Source organism: Cebidichthys violaceus, unplaced genomic scaffold, assembly GCF_023349555.1.
Source record: "Cebidichthys violaceus isolate CVI_PGR_0920_01 unplaced genomic scaffold, fCebVio1.0.p SCAF_4, whole genome shotgun sequence".
NCBI classification, from domain to species: domain Eukaryota; kingdom Metazoa; phylum Chordata; class Actinopteri; order Perciformes; family Stichaeidae; genus Cebidichthys; species Cebidichthys violaceus.
The window spans coordinates 6,616,352-6,638,212 of NW_027176594.1; the positions used below are offsets into that span (position 1 = coordinate 6,616,352).

At 38.8% G+C, this 21,861-nt stretch overlaps 1 protein-coding gene across 1 annotated transcript in view; it reads right to left on the reverse strand.

Annotated features, from left to right (window-relative positions):
• Positions 1–21,861, reverse strand: part of gstcd (glutathione S-transferase, C-terminal domain containing) — a 48,737-nt gene that overhangs the window by 2,069 nt on the left and 24,807 nt on the right. Inside the window, exons 6-11 of the mRNA XM_068727290.1 lie at positions 12,898–13,013; positions 12,550–12,594; positions 11,821–11,949; positions 6,382–6,515; positions 3,990–4,020; positions 890–959 (exon numbers count right to left, since the gene is read on the reverse strand). Coding sequence (XP_068583391.1) covers positions 890–959; positions 3,990–4,020; positions 6,382–6,515; positions 11,821–11,949; positions 12,550–12,594; positions 12,898–13,013 — 525 coding nt within the window. The remainder of the gene's footprint in view (positions 1–889; positions 960–3,989; positions 4,021–6,381; positions 6,516–11,820; positions 11,950–12,549; positions 12,595–12,897; positions 13,014–21,861) is intronic.

Consider the following 21,861-nt stretch of genomic DNA (forward strand, 5'->3'; position numbering starts at 1 on the left):
GGTAATAACAATGGGTATATCTGAGTAATATTAGACTGAAATTTATGTAACAGGTTAATAAAGGGGCAAAAACCAAAGGGAAACACATTTAAAGATGGCAATCATTATAGTGCTACTGTATTGGTTTGCATATTGTAGGTATTCCTGTTATTTTGTCCATTTCCTCTAGGTTCCCAGTATGCATGTGTATCCAATGCCCTTCGGAAGCCCGTTATTCATCAACAACAGCCACTGATAATCCCACTTTCTCTTAGGATTTACTTTAAACAGACTTCAAATGTATTAGGCAGTTAGATAGCAGGTGGCAGACACAGTAAATGTGAGCTTCGGTCTGTCATGCTGTCTAGATGGGCACAGTCACGCTGGCAGGCTCTGGAGAGATGGGATCAAACATGGTTAGAAAATGTTAGTGGGAGAGGTTGAGCCCTGTTAACTGATATAGAGCAGAAACACTGTGACAGGTGGTGTCAGGTACATATGAAAGGGCTTCAGACTGACGCGGCATTGGGGAGCCTCCTCGGATTCAGAGAGAAGCTTTGATAAGCTGGAGAACTATCAGGGTAAAGAGTGTTCTCACATAATGAAACACTGTACAGTGAAGCTCCAGCACAGGCCTGAAGGTTTCAGTCTGACAAAACACTTCCCTCTGAATCAGACAAGCAGATCTGGCAACTGCTTTTTTTTTTCACACTGAAGATATCCCCGCATTAGCATTTTTTACTATTTTTACTTATTATCTCAAAAGTCTAGACCTTATGGAAAAGTAGAGCAGTGGAGTTAGGTCACAGTTCAACATCACCTTGTACTAAGACTACTGTTTATGGACTGTTAATAGAATACAGTAGAATACTAGAATTGAGTGAGTGTTCAGCCACAAGGGGAAGATTACCAATGAGTCGCCTTTCAGGATGGAGCTGGACAGCAGTTTGGTCTGCGAATCGACAGAGGATCATGTGTTCCTGAAACAAGGACAGACAATGAATACAGGAACTGTTTATTGAAGAGGTAAATAAAGTTCTGGATGATATCCATCAAGTCTCAGAAACACAAGCTCTTTCTTTTAGCTACAATAACTTTATTTAAAGACTTGCATTTAAAGGATACAAAAATAGTTTTTATAATGAGCCATTCAATGAAACTAACTCTATAATGCATGCACATAAGCGTGCATGAATTTGTCATACCCATCTATCCAATAAAGTTTACTCTATCTCTATCAGCATGCACTGGCTGAGAGGTAGGAAAACATCACCAGCAGATCTTTATTAACCGCACTAGCGGAGAGGCTCTAGGGTTGGCAATGTCAGTCAGCCCACCACTTTGGTCGAGACTGAAATATCTCAACAATTATTGGATATATTGCAATAATATTTTGTACAGACATTCATATTACATAAAGGATGAGTCCTCCTGACTTTGTGATCCCTTAACTGTTCCTCTAGTGCCACCAGCAGGTTTGTTTTAAGCAGAAAAAACATTTCAAATTGGTAACCAAATGCAATACATTTGGTGAACCTCTTATTAAGCATCAATCTCAGGTCAAACTCTCAATTTGCCCAAAACTCTGGTTTATGATCTGCAACTAACGACCATAGCTGTCATTTGTGTTTAGCGCTAATTAGCCGATGTTAGCATGCTAACAGTCTACGAAGGGGAAACTGGCAAATATTTAAATAACAATATAAAATCAGCATGTAATACTCGTTACTGTAAGCATGATAGCATGCTTGTGTTAGAATACATCTTCATAGAGACACTAGCCTTTTTTCAGTGTGCTCTTTATAAGATTCTTTGAATGAAATCAGCCCTTTAAAATGTCCCAAAAGGCCAACTGAACCAGGTTATTTATTTCCAGTCGAAGGACAAGTTTCTGTTTCTACCTCGCTATGGTTCATGGAACAAGTGAATCGGGAGAGTGGATAGTCAGCGCTACACTTGCTTCTACTTTAATTGATTTAATTCCTCACTCCACAGGGTTGACGCTGAATGCAAAGCCACGGAGCAGGTGCTTAAAGTTAGCGCTGAGCTCCAATATCTCACACCATTAGTCCTTTATCCCAGCGATACACCATTTGTCAATGTGCTGTCATTCTGCTTAACTGCTGTACTTCAGGAAGGACAACTATGGTTCTGCTATGAAACAATGAAACGCTGCTTTTATATCTCCAAGTGTTTGCTGGGATTTTGGTAGACACATGAAGTGGTACACTGAGCCCAAAAGAATAGAAAATACCAAACATGGTTGTTGAAAGCAAAAGCACAATGGGAGGCAGGGGAGATTTAGAGCTTGGGTTTAAAGTGACAGATAATGTATATGCTGGTTTAAAAAGAATATAGATTTCTACTGCTGAGTGGCTACATGTTTAGTTTCCTATTTCCAGACAGAAATAATGGCAGTTGTGATTTCCCTTGCTCGCTGGGCTTTCGGACAAACAGTAGAATAATCATAACTATCACAAAGAAGTACAATTGCCCAGTGTCTTTGAAATAATATGTAATCTTCTGTGACTCTCAAGCCACGTCTGTAAAAATCTGTTTCTTCTTGTGCACAACGGAAAAGAAGTTAGAGGTGGCCCGTTGTTGTGACAAGTCAACTCTTGAGGTTGCCATGGCTAAGCCCTACAGCAACTTTTGCACAGATTCTCTCCAGGGGCACTGACAGGTCCCATACATCATCGTGGGATGGGCCCTCTCCGAGTACACTGCTGTGTCTGTGCTGAGCGATAAGGGACTGAGAGACTGGAGGGTGTGAGCCTCCCTCTTGTAACTGCCTGGGGTATCTTCGTGCCCAACACGGTGATGACAGCAAAGACATTTAATTCATTATATTTTACTGTCCTATAAAATAAAGCAAAATAATGTCATGTCATTTTTTAATGATTTCGATTTCTGATACATCCAAATTACAGAAGGAGCCGGTTGCACCAGCTCTTCAGAAAGTCAAATTTGTCACATGATGTCATCTGAATCAATGGCGTAGCATCACGCCATAATGGCATCATTAAAAAATAACTCAACTTCTGGTTTCACACAGTACAGGAATGACTGTGCCCTGGGTGAAAATCCTGTGTTTGTTTGACCCAATCCCCAACCCCTCCCTCTATTAGAGGACTCTCATGCACTTACTACTAAATCTGTTGTTCTCAGCATCTAATAATTATACTGGAGTTAGATGAAAGCCTGGTGCATCTCATACACTGCTAAATCACTGGGTATTTGACACCCTTGGAGTGAGACAAAAACATAAAATTAAAATTAAAAATGAACTTACACACTTCAAATTACAAAATGTTAGGCCACTTCATTTTTGTAACTTTTGTACTAAGTAAGCATAATTAGACATTTCTCACTCTGAAATGTAATTTTTTCTTTATGTATGTATGAATAAATAAAACATAATTTACAAAGGCCTGGAAGTTAAATCATATATATTGTTTGCAACCCTAAAAGTGTCATTTTTGGATGTTATGTTATGATGCTACAGTGACTTCCTGTTTACATACTATAGTAGCGCTACATTTGATTCCAAGCAAGAAATTCGACACATCACATAGTGAGCTAGAAGTTATTAGGAACTTAGAAAGGACTTCATGCATGAACTTGATAGTGGATTGAATCTCTTCTGGCTTCTAAGTTTGCTGGGTAGTGATAAATGCGGTATTTCACCTTTCACTGGGTCTTTGCACTCTCTGGTATGTGAAACTATAACTTTTAAATTAAATGCATCTTCTATTATAACTTCTGTTGATGCAGTGGCATTTTAATTAAGAAGCAATTAGCGGAGATAAAGAATTGTTTCATTGTGTTGTAATTGAACATAAGTTCATTAAAATAAGTTGTGACCCATGAAGGCGTCTTTCAATATGTATATAGGGGAACCGAACCTGAAACACAATCCTTAAAAAACTGTTGCTGTAATTCAGTATTCTATTTTGGATATTTTGCAGTGTGCAAATAAATAAATGCAATAGAAGGATTAAATCACATACCTTATAAGTCAGAGTCTCTTGGAACCTTTTGCTGTAAAAACAGAAAAAAAAACAGAATATATTTTGACATTACAGTGTAGTGATTGAATTGTTGGGGTAAAGTGCGTTTATTACACTTAAATATCATGTGTCTACTCTTTCAGCTCTAAGACCCTCTTTTTTTTCCCAGGAAAAATCATTTTACAAACAAACATAAAGAACCGGGCTCAACAAAACACAAACAGCACGCATTATCTCTAAATACAAACCACATCCTCTCTGGGAAACAAGGACTCATAAAACAGCAGGGCTTTTGCTTTGACATGGGACCAGAGTCGGTTTGTTTGTGATGATTAAATGTTGAAGCTAATTAAAAGTCAACATGAAGAGGGTCAGGGGTTAGGGGCCAGTCAGGTCACAAGTCTTAAGTTTAACTCAAACTGTTAGGGCCTTAATGAAATGGGCAGTTAAGTTTCACAGCTCATAAATAACCTGTGAACTGCCTGGAATGTCGACACCTGCAGAATATCCGCATGAGTACCTGGAACATGACCTGAGGGGAAAACACTAAAAGTAGCAAGATGAAGATTGACACAGTCAGGTGTGTTGGCCCATCACTGCACGACTGCCCTCCAGAAACACAGCTTCTTGTTGTCCATTACAGCTGCAAGGTCTTTTTTTTTTCATCATTCTTTAATATTTTATGAGGGGTGAAGTGTCAAGTTTGCAAAAGTGAGGAGAGGAAAAACTAGGTATGTGAAAACTCTTAAATATTTATAATCGTAAACTGAGGGTCCTCCCCATAGTCCCTTAAAAAAACCTGAAACATAGTAACAGTACACAAGTTTAACCACTGCTCTACATCGGTGTGCTGTTATGTCAAAGTCCTGTTGTGGCTAAATGAATCTTATCATTATCACTGACAGCAACACTGAGATCAAAAAGATACAATTTGGCACTCTTGTTCTTGTGGTACACGTCAGTTCTGAGTGAACAATGTCACTGTTGCTTTTTGGTTTTCCGCTGCCGCTCTGCAGACTTATGGCACTGATAAACTTTATACCACTCATGTTCCACTGTCATGTACTTTGATTTTTACTGACACATACCACTGCTAATTATGACTATTTTATTATACTCATTCTGCGTGCGACTTATAAATGGATTCTCATTTCTATTTCACTGACCATGCGACCGGTGGTGTTTCTGAATTGTATCTGTATCTCATGTGGCTGCTGTGTTTGCTGGGTGTGATAAGTGTGGTATAAGAAAGCACTTTCACCTTTCACTGGGTCATTGCGCTCTGGTCCAGGCATGTGAAACTATAACTTTTAAACTAATTGAGATTATGTAGGTAACTCAAGTGAACACGATGGGAGCAGTGACTGCACTGACACCTGCTAACTGGATTGTAAAAAAAATGTCACTAAAAGCACGTTCCATTTTGCTGTTTGCTCAGCACTTTTGATGGTCAGCGACTACATCCGAAAAAGAAATCAGTAGACACAATGCACTGTATGATTTTCACCCAGACCTATCAGTCTCGATGCCAAAATCATAATCAGCACAGCAATCACAGTGGGTATCTCCACTTCAACTTGCTAGTGATCGCAGTCTTTCAGTTGCTAAAACAGCAGTCTTACACAACCTTCTCATTGTAGCTTCAGTGTTCCAGAGTGGTTTTAACAGCATACTACCTTGTAATGATTCTGAAGCTATTACAGAGCCATTAGTCAACAGAGCGCTGCTATAGCAACAGGATCACCACCATTTAAGTATAACCTCTCACTTCCTCTTCTCTGCTGCCATTTGTTTCTTCGGTCTCTGTTAAAACAGCATCACAAGAACTGAAAGTTAAATGAATTGTCTGTAACACTGCGTATGATAAAGTCATTTTTTTTTTTTTAAAAGAGTAGTATTTCATGTCTGTACCTCCAACTTAATTTTTCTATCACTCTCTAATATTCAAGACAGCGTCAGCACAGCAAACCCTCTATTCGCTGTCGCTGATAGAGCGGGGGCTAAGATTGAAAAGGTGAGAGGTGGACCTTGCTGTGAAGGCGATGTGACACTGCTGCCTTGTACTGTCAGTGGTGATGATAAGAGACAGGAGGTGAATAAAAAGTAGTGACAAGAGATATAGATTGTGTGTGTCTGTGTGTGTGTGTGTGTGTGTGTGTGTGTGTGTGTGTGTGTGTGCGCGTTGTGAGAATAAGTGTGAAAAAGATGGAGAGCTAGAGCCTCAAAAGAGAAAATGGAGAAAAAAATAAATAAATCACAAAGAGAGAATGGGTCAGAAGCAGCAGTGGTAGCAGGGGTCTAACAAGGAAACAACATGGTCAGAAACAACATTTCAGAAAGCAGAAACCCTGAGAGGCGACATGGGACTGAGGTGTTATGAGCTGCCACAAACCTTTTGGGGAAGGTGAATTTGATTGCGTTTTGGATGAAGCCGTAGCAACATGGACTGATGACAAACTCGGCTCCCGCCTGGATGCAATGGTCCATCACCATGTCTGTTGCAACGCCACATGCATGGAGGGCAACCTGAAGTGAAACGGACAAAAAAACAAAACAAATGCACGTAAAAAAAGATTTCTTGAAAACCTTTTTTGTCTAACGGCAAGACAAAAAGAGAGAGCACTTGAGAGCGTGCACTCAATCCCATTGATTACTTCATAATGACTGCTGCTTTTAAATACATCTGTTCTCTCAAAAGGTGAACACTTGGGGAGTTAGAGCAAACAAAATGTATTGGTGCTTTAGGAGTGGAGGCACAAATGCATCAGGATTCCCATTGAGTGGGTAAACACCTAGCTATACATTAGTAATGGTGTGGCGATATATTAGAGGGTGGAAAGGGACTAAAAGACCAAATATTATAGCATGTCTGCATTCCAGAATGCAAAAATACATTATGATATATAAAAGGAAATGAGTTTAATATCCAAAGTATAGTGGTAAAGTAGATGATTTCCTCTCAGGCGTACATTAGCAAAATAGATTCTCTGTTAATGGTCCACATAAAATGCATTATCAACGGTCTGACGTGACAATAGCTACTTGCACATTGAAATTAACCCTGTCCAACTCAAGCAGCCACCCCAAACTTCTATTTGTGTCTTACAAAAAGTTGTCCCTTGGCGTCCGGGAGTCTAAATCTACTGCACGTTGCCTTGACAGCAGTGCCACAGAGACTCAGTCAGGACAGGGCTGAGCCAAGTTTGGCAGCAACTACAAAAGATTAGAGAAGATACCCTCTAGACTCTCTAAACACGGCCAAACCCACTCATGAACTCACTGAAATGTATGGGTGGGGGGTACATTTCTCAGAGGAGCTTAAGCGCTCCCTGGAAGTTGGACAGCTGCAGCAATCCTTCAGCTCACAACTACACAAGAAATGTACATGTGATTTCACAAACTGCACCAGGAAACAAGTCTTCTCATCTGCGTTATTCCACTTCACAAAGATGTGGACTGATTTAAACATGAATTTATACAAGGACTGTGCATATAAAATAAAACCCAGAAAATTAACATCAATTACCTGCATGGCCTTGCATCTATTTGACACCTAATTTTCTATCCTGCATTTATTCATGGGATCAGGAAAAAGCCTTGCTTATGTTCTTTCAACAGCATGTTTCAGACTGCTGATTAGGAGAAGGAGACTATATCAGAGATTGCATGATGTTACATCCTACACATCTAAAGAAAAAATAATTAACAAAGTAACACCATCACTCTTTTCCAGCTACTTAATGTTGCACATTAGTCATGCTGTGGTAAATCCTAATTACTTTTCATAACCTCTAGCCTTGATTTAACACAAGCACAAAGCCACTCATCCAAAAGAAACTTAAATAAAACACATTCTGATATGTTCTGATAATTCATTATGCATTTGCAATTCTTGATCAACAAAGCATCCTTCCTTTATCAATGGCTAAGACTTTCTTTTGTCTGTTTAGGCATTATTAATAAAGTCATGTCCCAGCCCAATACGTAACGTGGGATACTAATTAAAAATGGATGAAAATAAATACAAGGCTGATTTAAACCATTCGATAGACATAAAGTATTTCATGCATTTGATTAGGAAGAATAAATCATATATCAATATGCAACAACCAAAAGGACCAAGGGCCATTTATAAAACGGTGTTCTTTGATTAATCAGTCTTTTGGGGAGAGGAAAAGCTGTTTCTATCTGTATCTTCCTCTCAATAATCACATCACAGAAATAATGAGGCTTCATTATTCACACTTATTCAAGTAATTACATCCCTCAGACAGAACAAGTTCCTGCAATAACGCCGACTAAAATTCTTCTTAATCAACATCACACTCTTCTGCAGCACTGCAATACTGTTATAGAGAGGTGTGATGAGGCAGTTTTTAATAGCGTTGTCTTTGCCGCATTGGAGTTTTAAATGTGCAGTTCATTAAGATATCACTCTTAATGATACCTAGCAATTCAAGTAAAACAGGACCAACACCAATAACAATTTAATATCAGCAGAACTTCATAAATGTTGTGAGTTTCTGGAATGTGTGCCTTGTTTTGTGTAGTTTTCCTCCCAAAGGATGCTGATACGATATTGCATTCGACTGGAGATGAACAGACACAATCTTATGTGTCTTAAAAAAAATGTAAGACTTAGAACCCTTAAATTACTAATTGATCACTTCTATTTGAACTTAATAATATTTGTTTCTTCCTAACATACAACAAGCAAACTCTGGCAGTTGAACAAAAAAAAATGTATTTAAAATTGTAATTTTCTTTGATATTTCTTTATAACTAACCTAGGCCTAATTTTCTTAAGTTTTAATAATTTCCTCAGATAGATTGATTAATTTTTTGTGAGTCGTACGATGTGATTTGTATACAATTGTATAGGTTGTAACACAGAGTGATATGAGAGTGAGCTCTACAGCCACGCCACCTCTGCTGCAGAGAGCCCTGTTCGCTTGTTTATTCAAAGGCAAACTAGTAAATGTGTTGCGTGTCCAACCTGCACCAACATCGACACTAAGCATCCTTGGGTCCCCAGCAATACAGCCACCAGGTGTGAAGTAGATCAGAAGAATGGTTCTTGAGACATGCGAAGGACCCACATACTGAACACACCCACGTACACAAATACAGAGAGGCTTCGCTTTATAGTTAACTTAGATACATAAGGCTTAAAGTAATAACGGCAAGTACACTTTTCGTCACACAAGCGGTGAAGTCTAGGACAGGAATCAATTGGAAACAATCAGACCCTAAAGCAGAACCAGTAATGGACCTGGATGAAGTCAAATCTAAATCAACTTCAAGCTCCACAACTTTTCCTGCCTTCAAGGTGTGTGTTCAAAGTTATTTGAGAAGAGGAAGAATAAAAACTATATATATATATATATATGTATGCAGAGGCTACGAGTCGAACACCGGTGTTATGCTATTGAAGACAGGAAGTGCAGACATTGACTAAGAATAGGGACACCTCAACTTAATTAGTCTGATTAAATGAGCGGGACTAAAAATGGGACCATGTATAATACATAACAGGATTAAAAACCAGTGTGATGGGTGGCTCCTACAGGTAAGAATATCTGTGTCATGCAGGAAGAAGCTTAGTCAAAGCAACAGCTGAGGCCGCATCGAAGTTGAGCGATGGATCTCAAGCAGTGCAGAAAAGTACAAACGTATGCACCTGTTTCATACATAAATTGTACTGTTCATTGAAAATCCATGTGTCTGCGTGTAAACTCTCTGACTAGGCTACAAAAAAAACAAAACACCCACATATTGTAGAGAAGAATAATCTATGTTGTTTGTTTCTTGCCAAGTGGAACGGGTCTCAGTGGAGTGACGATGCTGGAACAATAGCTTCTAATTACAGCAGGTTCATATATAATCCTATTTGTCCCAAAGAGAGTTAAAGTGAGGCTACTAGAACAGCTGGCTTTTCTGAAACTGGGCTATGACACACGGCTGGAAGATGTTTGGGGGAAGACACACCTGAGACACACAAATAATCAAGAGTGATGATGGTAAAGATGCTCTCGGAGAGCAAAATGTCCCCCGTTTGGAAACAGGAATTCAGAGACTCTTCATTAGGTGGGATGAACGTTGTTTTTTAATCCCAAAGAGCTGGTTTTGCCTGACACAGCCAGATTCAAACAGCCAATAAACAACCACAGTTAAGAACTCATTTGATCTAAATTGATAGTAATTATCTGTTTGAAGAGTCAAGAGCTCTGCAGATGAAGGTGGGTGTTTTAAAAAAAAAAGGACTAGCAAGGGCTTTCCACTTGCAACAGGAGAGTGCTACCCAATGCTGATTTTAGATTGTTTCAGCCCCATTAAACAGAGAGTTTGAAAGCTAGTAAAATATTTATTCCGTTGTTGCAGGTAAGCTGTGCAGACTTGAACTCATTTACTAAGTTGGATCTTTAAGCTTAAAGAACACAAACTGCAGTCTTGGCAGATATATATATCGGTGTAAAATAAACGTGTGATGAATTAAGAAGTAAAAAGGTGACACGGCCAAGTTAACTGCATAAAACTGGAAATGGCTGACAACCCTTTTTCTACTTTTATTACAAACACTTTCCAAAGATTACACCTCCTTTTTCGAAAGAGACTCCTCAACCTCCTCAAGTCATGAGAGCATAACTCTTAATAAAAAATCTTGGCAAAAATGATTTTGAAAGCAAACCAAAGGGATAGTAGTAGTAAGCAAGAACAAAGAAAGACGAGCCTCACTGAAGAGATCCCTGAACGCTGACATTAGCTTTGCCCTTTATTTTCCGGGTAAAACAACCTTTTGGCTTTCCAATAATCAGAGAGGAGATAGTGACATACACTGCTTGACTGAAGTGCAGGGCACTAAAAGGGTTCTGATTAAAAGCTCCTCTTCAGGAAATGAAAAGTCAACCTAGCTGCGCTGATAAAAATAATAGCACAATGGCATTTTCACTTTCTGGAAAAAAGATGAGGGAGTGAAATGTCTCTCCATGTGATGTGTGGCTGAGCTTCTCCAAAATATAAAAAAATGTATTAAGACTAAAAATACAACGTTCAGGCACCTCGCAGTTGTGATTGAGTAGGAAGAAATGCATTATTTATGCGGAGTAAATCAAAATGTGTTTACTTTCCTGTTTCAGTGTGTCATCAGGAATGAGAAGCACTGGGTTATTGTCTTAGTTATCATGATTGACATTTTAAGGAAAAGGTAATGTTGCATGTCATGAAAGCCAAATTATGAAAACTGTTTTGACAGCAATGCTTTCAAGCAGCATGCTTGATGAATTAAAGCAATATGGAACTGGATGATTACTCTGTTGATAAGGCTGTTACAGAATTCCAATGCAGCAAAATAAATCAATGTCATGGAATTCTTGAAGTACACATTGTGTTAGCTTTGTAGCTCAATAAGATGATTACTATGACTAGGGCTGACCCTTCTTAGTCGATTAGTCAACTAATTGGTAGTTTTGGTCTTTGTCGACTAAGTTGGTTGTTTAGTCGTTTTTTAAGGTTTTCTCATGCTATATGACTTATTTCCAAGAAACTAATGAACACATCTCTGGTAAAGACACGATTTTAAATGTGTTTGTGTGTAATTCTTTGTGGTCAAACTATTTTTTTCAATATCTGAAGATTAAATCAACTAATCGAATAGTCAAGAAAAAAATATTATGCGACCAAGAAGTTCTTTGGTCGAGGACAGCCCTAAATGCAACAGCGGGACAACAGTAGCTAAATTATTTTTCTTTTTGATTCCTAAGAGAGCTAATTTTACTAAATTTTAAATGGCAAGAGCGACATCGGCAATAGCAGACATAATTGTTACACTCACCCCAATGTGAAACGGTCCGGTGAAGTAGTCCAAATTAGCCTGAATGAAGCCGATGTTTTTCAGACCGAGCTGAGCACCACGACTCTGAGCCCTGACCAAAGACTCTTCTTTGTTCTCTATGAGGATGACCTGGAATAAAATAAAAAATAAAACACAGCTGCATATGATTGAAAATGTGTTAAATAACCTGGAATGAGTTATAATACAGTGTAAATGTGTGCTAACATTAAGCAATGTTCAAAATATATATATATATATAATATATATATATATAAATATATTATATATATAAATATATATATAATATATATATATATATATAATATATATATATATATAATATATAAATATAATATATATATAATATATATATATAAGCTCTCAAAATGAACAAAAACACAGCCTCATTAAAGTGACAGACAGATGAGATCATAGGAGGACCTTTCTTAGATTTAAAAAAAGTAAAAAGCAAAATAATCGGACAAAACACAACATGACTAAACTATATTATATGATGATTGTAGGGATGCATTTCATGATTAATAATCATCACTTATTAATAATAGATGTATTGGTTTATCTACAGATCTCTTCATTTTTAAAATGTCAAAAAGAATGATAAATGTCTGTTCAAAGTTACCAAAGTCAAGTCTTCAAAATGCTCATGTTGTCGGACCAACACAATTTAATGATCACACACACACACACACACACACACACACACGTTACCTGGCAATCTGGAAGTGTGTGAGCCAGAACAATCCCGACATGGCCCTGAGACACAGCACAAAGAAAGAGAAAGCATGCATCAATGGGGCATCTGTGGAGGTATGATTAGTGCTACCCTTTCCAACCAAGTATTGACCCTCATGTCATGAAGCGCTACCGCTCTGAGCATTTTCATTTAAATGTAATAACCATTCTGTCTGTGTACACCCTCCAACAACAAAAATAATTTAAAGAGGCAAGAAAAACATCAGGGAATATGAGTTCCTCATGGAGCAGCAGCCTAATGTGGCCATCAGGTGTGGTGATAAATATGCATGCGTGGCTTGACCGATGGATGAATACAGTTACCGTTCCGCTGCAGAAATCCACGATGGTGTGTCCGGGCCTGGCTAGCTCCGTAACCATGGCGACCAGGTTGTTCAGCTGTTGCCTCTTCCTGACTGAGCGGATATTTGACATTTTCCCTGCAAAAGAGCCCAAGTAGAAAGCAAAAGGTTTTTCCAGGCAACTAATCAGGAAAGTCAACTAAAAGGAGAGAAAAAAAAATATTAGATGAAAACCTATTAAACATGAAGGAATTTGGTTATGATTATAAAAATATATTTTGTAGCTAGGTTGGTTCCAGTCAATAAACAAAACAACAACAAAAAAAGAAAATCCCACCATACATTTATTACTTTGTCTGCTTTTCTCTGTTGTCAGAGAGTAAACAATCCTCTCCCCACAACTGTTCACATTTTGATTTACAACCAGCCATTTCAGGTAATGGTTATAGTACACAGATGATGTTTCCAGCCAATTCGCCAACTAGGGAGAGCAAACAATCTTTCAACTTAATCAAAAGCAAGCCTTCCAGCCAAAAAGTGTCCTCCTTGTTTGTGGCAGAACTTTCTGCTGCTGTGAGAGCAGTATGTACCCCATTAACTCAAAGCACATTTCAGTCTCCTGCATCTTCATTACCCGTCTGCGAGCACACCACATCGGCAGTGAGCCGTTGACACGCTGTGCCTATGTCGTCTCTGGTCCATAAATCTAGAGTGATGAGTGTTTCATTTGCCCCACAGTCACACCCTCGTATCCACAAACAGAAAAATATTATTCCCTCACGTTCCTGCTCACACTGCTTTGTATATACGACAACAGGGGAGGGTAGAGAGGGAAAGGGACTTTTCATTCCACCGACGAGTACATTCCATAGCGTCATTATTTAGGCTGTTATTGAGCTGATCCCAGTTGTGGGGACAGCACAATGAAGAAAGTGAGGGATGAATTTAAATACAGAAAAACAGCAGGGATGTCATTGACAAGATTCTGTTCTCCATTTGGATGAGTAGCTCACATGGGAGCAGGCACTGCTATGTATCTGCAGCTCCAGAGGGGCTTCAGCATAGAGGCCTTTCGATGCATCTTTACACAATTGCAATATCGAGTGGGCAGAAATAAAAATAGAATCAAAGATGTGGTTCAGTGTGGACAAATGGAATAACCTAACAATGAAACAGTGCAGATCAACACTTTAAACCTGCAATGATTGGATTTTTTATTCTTCTTTTTTTTGCATTTGGGGGCTGTAACACTTCGCCAAATCAACTTTATCTTATCAAATTGATATTGCAATCTAACAGACATGAAGCAACATTAGGGTTCATTTGAATTGGTGATACTTAGCAGGTCTATTTGCTGAACACAGCTGTCTGCTGCGGATGAAAACGATGCTATGAGGGCTGTGAGAGTCTAAATCAGTAATTTAGAATCCGCTTTATTGGCCAGGTAACGAGCACACATACTAGGAATTTGATTCTGTTTTTGTTTCAACAGCTAAACAACAGCTAAAAACAAGGACGACAAAGCTGAACATGAGTAAACATAAACATTTATATATTATGAAGAGATTGTGTGTGTGTGTGTGTGTGTGTGTGTGTGTGTGTGTGTGTGTGTGTGTCCACACACACACACACACACAAAGTATATAATGTCTATTAGCCAGACCGTTTCTATACATTTCTGTAAAACTAGCGCAAATTGCAAATATTCTGGAAAAAAACAATTGAATGATTTGTAAATTATGTTTAGTTTAGTTCAAGTTTACTTTGAAGATGTGGGCCTGATATTCAAAACAATGTGCTGAAAGACACCGTATAACTTCACAGAGCTGAGGGGAACTGCAGAGTTGAGTGATAATTATATGTGGACACTTTCACATACAAGTAGTCATGTGATCCATTGCTAATACAAAACAATTGATAATAGCCATTTGCTTTGACCAAAATCTTAAATTTATAGGGTTTTGCCAAATATCTATATTTTTTAAACTATCACTGTGAACTTTGATTTGTTGTCGTAGCTGTGAGTGTGCATGTGCAAAACATGTTTTATGCTTAAGAAGGAAAGCTTGTGTTTGAGATCTGCGGTGTTTAAAGGCAGCAAGTGAATCAGGCACATTCCCAGAGTTGGTCATATGGGCTGAGTGCAGAGTTACAATAGATTGAGGTCAGTTACACAAGTGCAATAGGTGTATACAGTATTCTAAAAAAACTTTTCCATTGATCTTGATGTATTTCTACTGAAACAAGACTTTGATGAAAGGTCACCACACAGCTTAAGGTAAAACCCATCAGCTACATAGGACTGAGTGGGTGGCAGCAGCAGAGCTAACTACATCCCTGTTTTCAATTTCATTTTTTTGATGTGGTTTCAGGGAAAAGAATAATACTGAGAGAGCTTTTAAAAGTTCACACCCTGGGTTGCCTTTATTGCATCTAATAGACTCAATTTCAGATGAAAATTCTAAAGTATGTATCAAACAGAGTAGAGGTAAAAACTCAAGATGTAAAAAGAAAAACAAGAGTGGAAAGACACTGTAGAGATTACTGAACAGCTCCATATAGGCTTAACAAAACCAATTCAATATTTTATTATGTCTTGAAATGTTCTTGAATTCCAAACGTTAACTAATAAAACAAAGTGGATCTTCCTGCAATATAATTCACTTAAAGTTTTATAGCAGACACCTCAGGGAAAAAAAGACATAAAATGTGTTACTTATTCTCTTAAATTTCCTTTATTTCTCCTTTGATTCCTCAAATAAAAGTATCAGTATTTTTGAAATACACCCCAACATGAAAACAAATATTGAATTCTGGAAATTCTAGGCTATATGTCACATAACTAAAAGAGGGGTAATATGGATGCTGGTAAATGTGAATCTTACTTCATTCACATCTCAATTCTATTAAGTTCCAGACTAGATGTATCCGTTGACCCTGCTCACTGCCTAACAGGCTGTGGGCCCAGGTAATGAGCCCATAAGGTATTGCTCAAACATCGCTTCTTTGCAAAGAGGGTCACACAGACACGACTCGCAGACAAGCACCTCCCCCTATGAGCTTCATGAAACTTCATAATCACTCGTCTCTCAGGAGGATCTCTGCATTGACTTTCAACACACTACTTGCGAGACAGAATGCTGATAGTGGATGACTGTGAAACGCTCAGTTATGTTCAATGACGAGGTTTCTGAATGTTCAATGTCTGCATTTTTTCCACCACACTTCGTTACTTGGGTTGTTCCCAAATCTTAACTAATAGACTCCTTTCAGGAACTGCTCTCACAACCCATAGGGCACTAAGTGGTCGGACTCTCAATACCACGCGCCTGGATAAACTCACAGAGGGTTTTATGACATCACCTTTCTCGTTTTATGAGCATCTACATCCCTGAGGAGCAGATAGGATAGGACACAGAGACACATCTGAGTCTTGATGCAAAATAACATGTACCTGAACTTTATTTGTAAACCATTAAAGGGTGAAGGGTGATCTCTGATCCCCCCCCCCCCCGGGAGGTGAGGGAGGCGGGCTCGAAGGCTCACTGCGAGCCGAAACATCTACACAAGCTGAGGGGACCTCCGGCCGACCTGAGAAGAAAGTTTCTAAAATACAACAAATATTTGATAACTGTGAATCCTGCACGCCAGAGCTCTCCCTCGCGGCTCTGACGGTTCTACCTCTTCTCTGGCCTTGTGTTCCTGACTCGTCGACTACGGCCATCCTGTGCCGTCTAATGTGCCATGCAGCTCTGACCTGCGATGCACCAACGTGCTGAAGATTTGTTCCAGCAGCTGTTGAGAAAAAGAAACTGGCAAAGATGCCATAACGACCCCCGCAGCTACAAAGGGGGTGATACGATGATTCAGCATCCTGCTGAGAAAGAGAGCGATATGGAGATGAGGATACCAGAGAAAGCCGAACTGCCACAGAGCGAGAGATGGAAGAATGCAATTCAAACAAACTACTATTATCCAACAAGATGTCCACTTAAGAACAGCCACCACTCCAAACAGCTTAACCTCCCATCGTTCCATCACAACCGTTAGGTGAAAACAATACAGTTATATATAGATAATAAAATAATCTTGGATAGAAATATTCATAAAACAGATCCATAAGCTTTAGACCGAAAGATCTAAATTAAATTTAAATTAAAACTAATACAAAATTGCTTCAAAATCTTCCCTGGTGCTACCCAAACTCTATTTTTCCAAAATTGGTTGGCATCCTAAATTTAGTCTAAAGTTAAATTCTCTAACTTATATTAATGATGTCTTATGAGTATATCATTCTTTTTGTACCAATTTATGGGTTTATGATTCATAATTGAGTTGTTAATAACCATTACATATTTTGATATTAATTAATTATTATTTATTAAAACTGCTACCAGCAATAACACTACAACAGTTTTAAGTTAAAGCAAAACACTTCTATATATGGCAAATAGACTGTTGTCACGTTATGGTTAAATTTAGACAGCTAAAACACACATTTTTGCTAAATACGAACATGCTAACATTTAGCAAGTATAATGTTGATCATGTTCACCATCTTAGTTCAGCTTGTTAGACTGCTAACATTTGCTATAAAAACTAAACACAAGTACTAGATAACAAGTCAGGGGATCATTAAAGTCTTTAGGACTTATCGTCTGGAAAGTGGAAACAATGAATGTTTGGGCAAAATTGTGTTTTATTCAGTTGACGATTCGGCCCTCAGGCCTTTTTAAAGATCAACAATTATAGTATGACACAGGAACTTCCGCCAATGTCAACCTACTTTGATTCACTGAAGGCCTTTTGATTGTATTTTCTCCACTCAATGGTGGAGCATGATTATCTAATCACCATCAAATGGTTTTTTAGGGTGTGGCTTATTAAACATATCAGTGCCCGTGTCTTGCTATGATTGTTGATCTTAAAGAATGTTATCTTGATAAAAAATAAATGCACATGGTGGCAGAGTGTGTCGCACTTCTAGCTTCCAAGTCTACTTCTAGTGATCAGCTCCTCACTACTCCCCTTGGTGTATGTTATTTTTCTAGTATTTAGAAAATTGTGTGCCAATCCATCAGGGTTAAAAAAAAAACTTTACTCTTCCGTGACTCATGCTATTTAAAGAACGTGCCTGGGCCACCAGGGGCTCACGGGCACCATGTTGGCTACCCAGGATCTAGTAGTTCTCGAGGAATTCAAGCAAAACCCAAAAAGGTAATCCTGCTGGTGGCACTACAGGAAGGGCCATCAGTGGCTTGTGAGCGACTGTGTGTATGTGAACTTTCACTGTGATCCTCTGCAGGTAGCCCTGTCAACCTTCAAGTACGAAATAAATTCAAAGCAGCTGTCACAGTTATCAATGTCCCAGTATTAGTCGCCAAGGCAGGGAAGTTATTTATCAATGCTGGACATCAGGCCACCAGGCCATTTGTTTGAAGGATGGTCTCCCTATCCCTGAGGTGGCCAAGCTACAGTTTTAAAAATTAAACTTGAATATAGCTTGAGCATATTTCTAATACATTGCACTGTACGTACATTGAACTTCCTAGTTTAAACACTAGATGTCAACTACATTTTGTAAAATGATTTCTTAACCTCTTGGAACAGAAAATGCTATTTTACCATTTCTGATGGTTCTGTTTGTTATATCTAAATACTTGACCTACAGAATTACAATTGAGATTTGAATTTGCATCGCAATCTTTTAAGAAGAATGAACAGAAAACAATATAGGAATTTGGCCTGTTTTAACGATACATACTTTTGTTATGTCAATAGCTAAACTGTTGTGTATTGCTGTGCAGTTACAGTATCTTGATGGCACATTGGGTTTCGTGGTCTAGAACCATTTTCCTGCAATGTAACTGGTTGAAAACTACACATTCACTATTGTTTGGCTAGTGACTCCTATTATATTTTTTGTGTATGGCCCACAATCAAAAAAGTTTGGCCACCCCATCAAAATAATTACATGAGGCCAATGTTGCCAGCTTGACAACAAGCTGTTAAGTGTCATCTATTATTAGCCTCAATGACAACAAATACCACAACTGCATCAAAATGAAGCTCAAAAGACTCAAATGAAACGGAACAAACATCTTTTTGATCCCAGCTCGAACTCGCAAGAGAAAAACAATCACAGACCATGTAATTCACAAAGAGCTCAAAAGGAGAGAGGCCCATCTGCACAGTGATTTTTTGGGGGGTTACAGTCTGCCAGCCACTTTATAAACAGACGCAGCAATCACAAGTGTGGCAGAAACTACCTGCAACTGTCATCTAGCCCAGCCCAAATGATCCAGTAGCAAGACAAGTTGTTGACAGGTGGACATTAGCTCTCCTTCTGTCATTACTCACATCACACTGTACAAGACTATGGAGGAGCTACAATGTTTCAGCAATTAGTCCGACATTATCTTTTTTTGCATCAAGCCAAGTGTACTATAATCATGCATAAATTACCACTGAGAGGGTGACAACTGAGACAACATCAAGTTAAACGTCTTAGACCATGTTACAGGAAATGAAGGACTACAAAAAGCTGGATTTAAAGGCCATGGCTACACTTAGAACTCAGCTGTGTTTTCGCATGTGTGTGTGTGTGTGTGTGTGTGTGTGTGTGTGTCCACACTCGACACATTTTCTCCTCTCTTCGCTTTTGCGCTCGCTTGGGAGAGGAACTCCCATGTGGGGGGAGGATTATGCGAGACCTAAGTTTGATAGATTGTCTAGATTTTGCCCACATGCACACCCATTCACACACTGATGGCAGGGGCTACCATGCAAGGTGCCACCTGCCCATCAGGACTAAGTAACATTCATACCCCGGAACAGCCTGCAGGAGCAATTTGGGGTTCAGTGTCTTGCCCGAGGACACATTGACATTGACTAGCGGCGCTGGGGATCGAACCGCCGATACTCTGATTGAAGAAAGACCCTGCTCTACCACTGAGCCCCAATGCTGTGGATAAAGATGATGTAAGACCTATGTTTGATAAATTGTCTGGATTTTGCCCACATGCTTTCCACACCTCACTGAGATCTGAACTCAATGCGATCCAAGCCACCTCGGTATGCTGTCTAGCTGATAGGATCCCAATGCGAGCGAGATCCAATCTCGGAGCAGACAGTCTTGACAGTTAATGCGTCCTGGCATGATTGGGTGACAAAAGTCGCATTGACAAGACAAGTGTAAACAGGGCCAAAGACTCTTTTCAAACTGAAACTTGGCATCATGGAATATAATCCTCTGTTTGTATTAGACAGACAATTACAGTGGAGCGTACTGGCAAAGAAGAAGCAATGTTTGGCCAACAGTTATTGAATAGTAAAATGTTATTTTCTTACAACAAGCTAAACCAATAAAACCACCAGCGTGTCAAGATTCTTTTACTTGTTTCCAATCCAAATTTCTCATTTCCTAACAAAATCTGAAACAAGGGAAGCTGCACTGAGAAAGAATGGTATTATCTCATAAAACTGTTTAAAGGGGTGAACAGCAGAAGAATTATCAACAAATATTTGCAGTGTACACGGAAGTACAGACTAGGTTTTGTTGCCTGCATTGCAATTCAACACAATATAATTACAATATTCTGTGGCTATTTATATGTGCCTGCAGCTGAAAGAGATTTACATATTTCCATCATACATATTAGCCAACCAAAATTCTAGCTTTCCTTTGCAGTTCTTCCATGTTATGTTTCCTTGACCTCCTCTGTTAGCATGTTAAATTGGTTGTCATCTGGGGCTCAGGAGTTTTCTCCTGAGAGATGTTTGAGTTTAATCTCCTTCCACAGTCCAAAAGCAGAATAATCTGATGCTGTTGTTTATGAACAGGGGCATGGGCATCATTCCATCAGGAATAATTACTGGCACAAAGCCAGATATGACAGAACCAGTAAGTAAAAAAATTAGTTTTCCTGAGCTCTCCCTTTTTCCCCCTGATGCTGCAGAAGTGCCCAGAGTCTTATCAAGCAGGTCCATCACACAGATTAGAATGTAAACACATTGCTGTGGTACAGGGGGCCTCTGTTTGGGCTCTGCAGGATCCGACAGCTAACATATTTCAGAGGATATGCTGGTTTAAACAGCAAACATGAGGAGGACTGGTCTAAGATTCTACTTTAGATTATGTTGTTAAATTTATGACTTCAATATTTTGAGTTGCTCATTTGGATTTTATGTTTGTTTAGAGAATTGATTGCCGACTGTAGTTATTGGCATACTGGTCAGAATATAGGGGAAATTGTTTTCAGGAAATTGCATTTGAAAGAGTGGGGGTGGAATTATATTTAAGGACAAACTTATTACGTGTTCACAACAGTACACGGGTTCTTTGAACAGAGAAAGTACCAGCTCTTGTGTTAGGCTGAGCATGTTACATAAAAAGTGTGCGGTAATACAATGCTAGAGACTAGAAAGTTTCCACATCTCTGTCTAAACTGTGAACACCAGATTTACACAGACCGAAAAGTGTCCAGCAACCTATAGGAGTTATCTGTGGGCTCATGTTACGCATTTTGCAGTCAAGGAGGAAATAAATTCCTGGATGAAAAGCATCTCCAGACATGTTTACCACAGAAATGTCCCAGACAGAGTCATCTGTCAACCACCAGGAAGTACGGTGTCGCAGGGTGTCATGTTAGAAGATAGCGAGCCTGAAAGGACGGTCATAAAACAACTCATGTTGCAGAGAAATTCTATACATTCATATGTGAGTTGTTAATGAATATAAAGCACAAATTAGGATTGCCACTTTTATTTATTTTCAAAAAGTCTTTATCCATAGCAGGTGTTGCAAAATGGTAAAATTACAATCATCTCGATTCAGGCTGATATAGAATACTGCTTTGAGCTTTCCATAATAAATAGAAAACAGTTTTGGGCAGCTGTTCGTGTAGAATATTAACACATTTTATGACATAATATTGACTGTCAAAATCTATTTAGTAGCTAGTATTTTACAATACATATATACTCT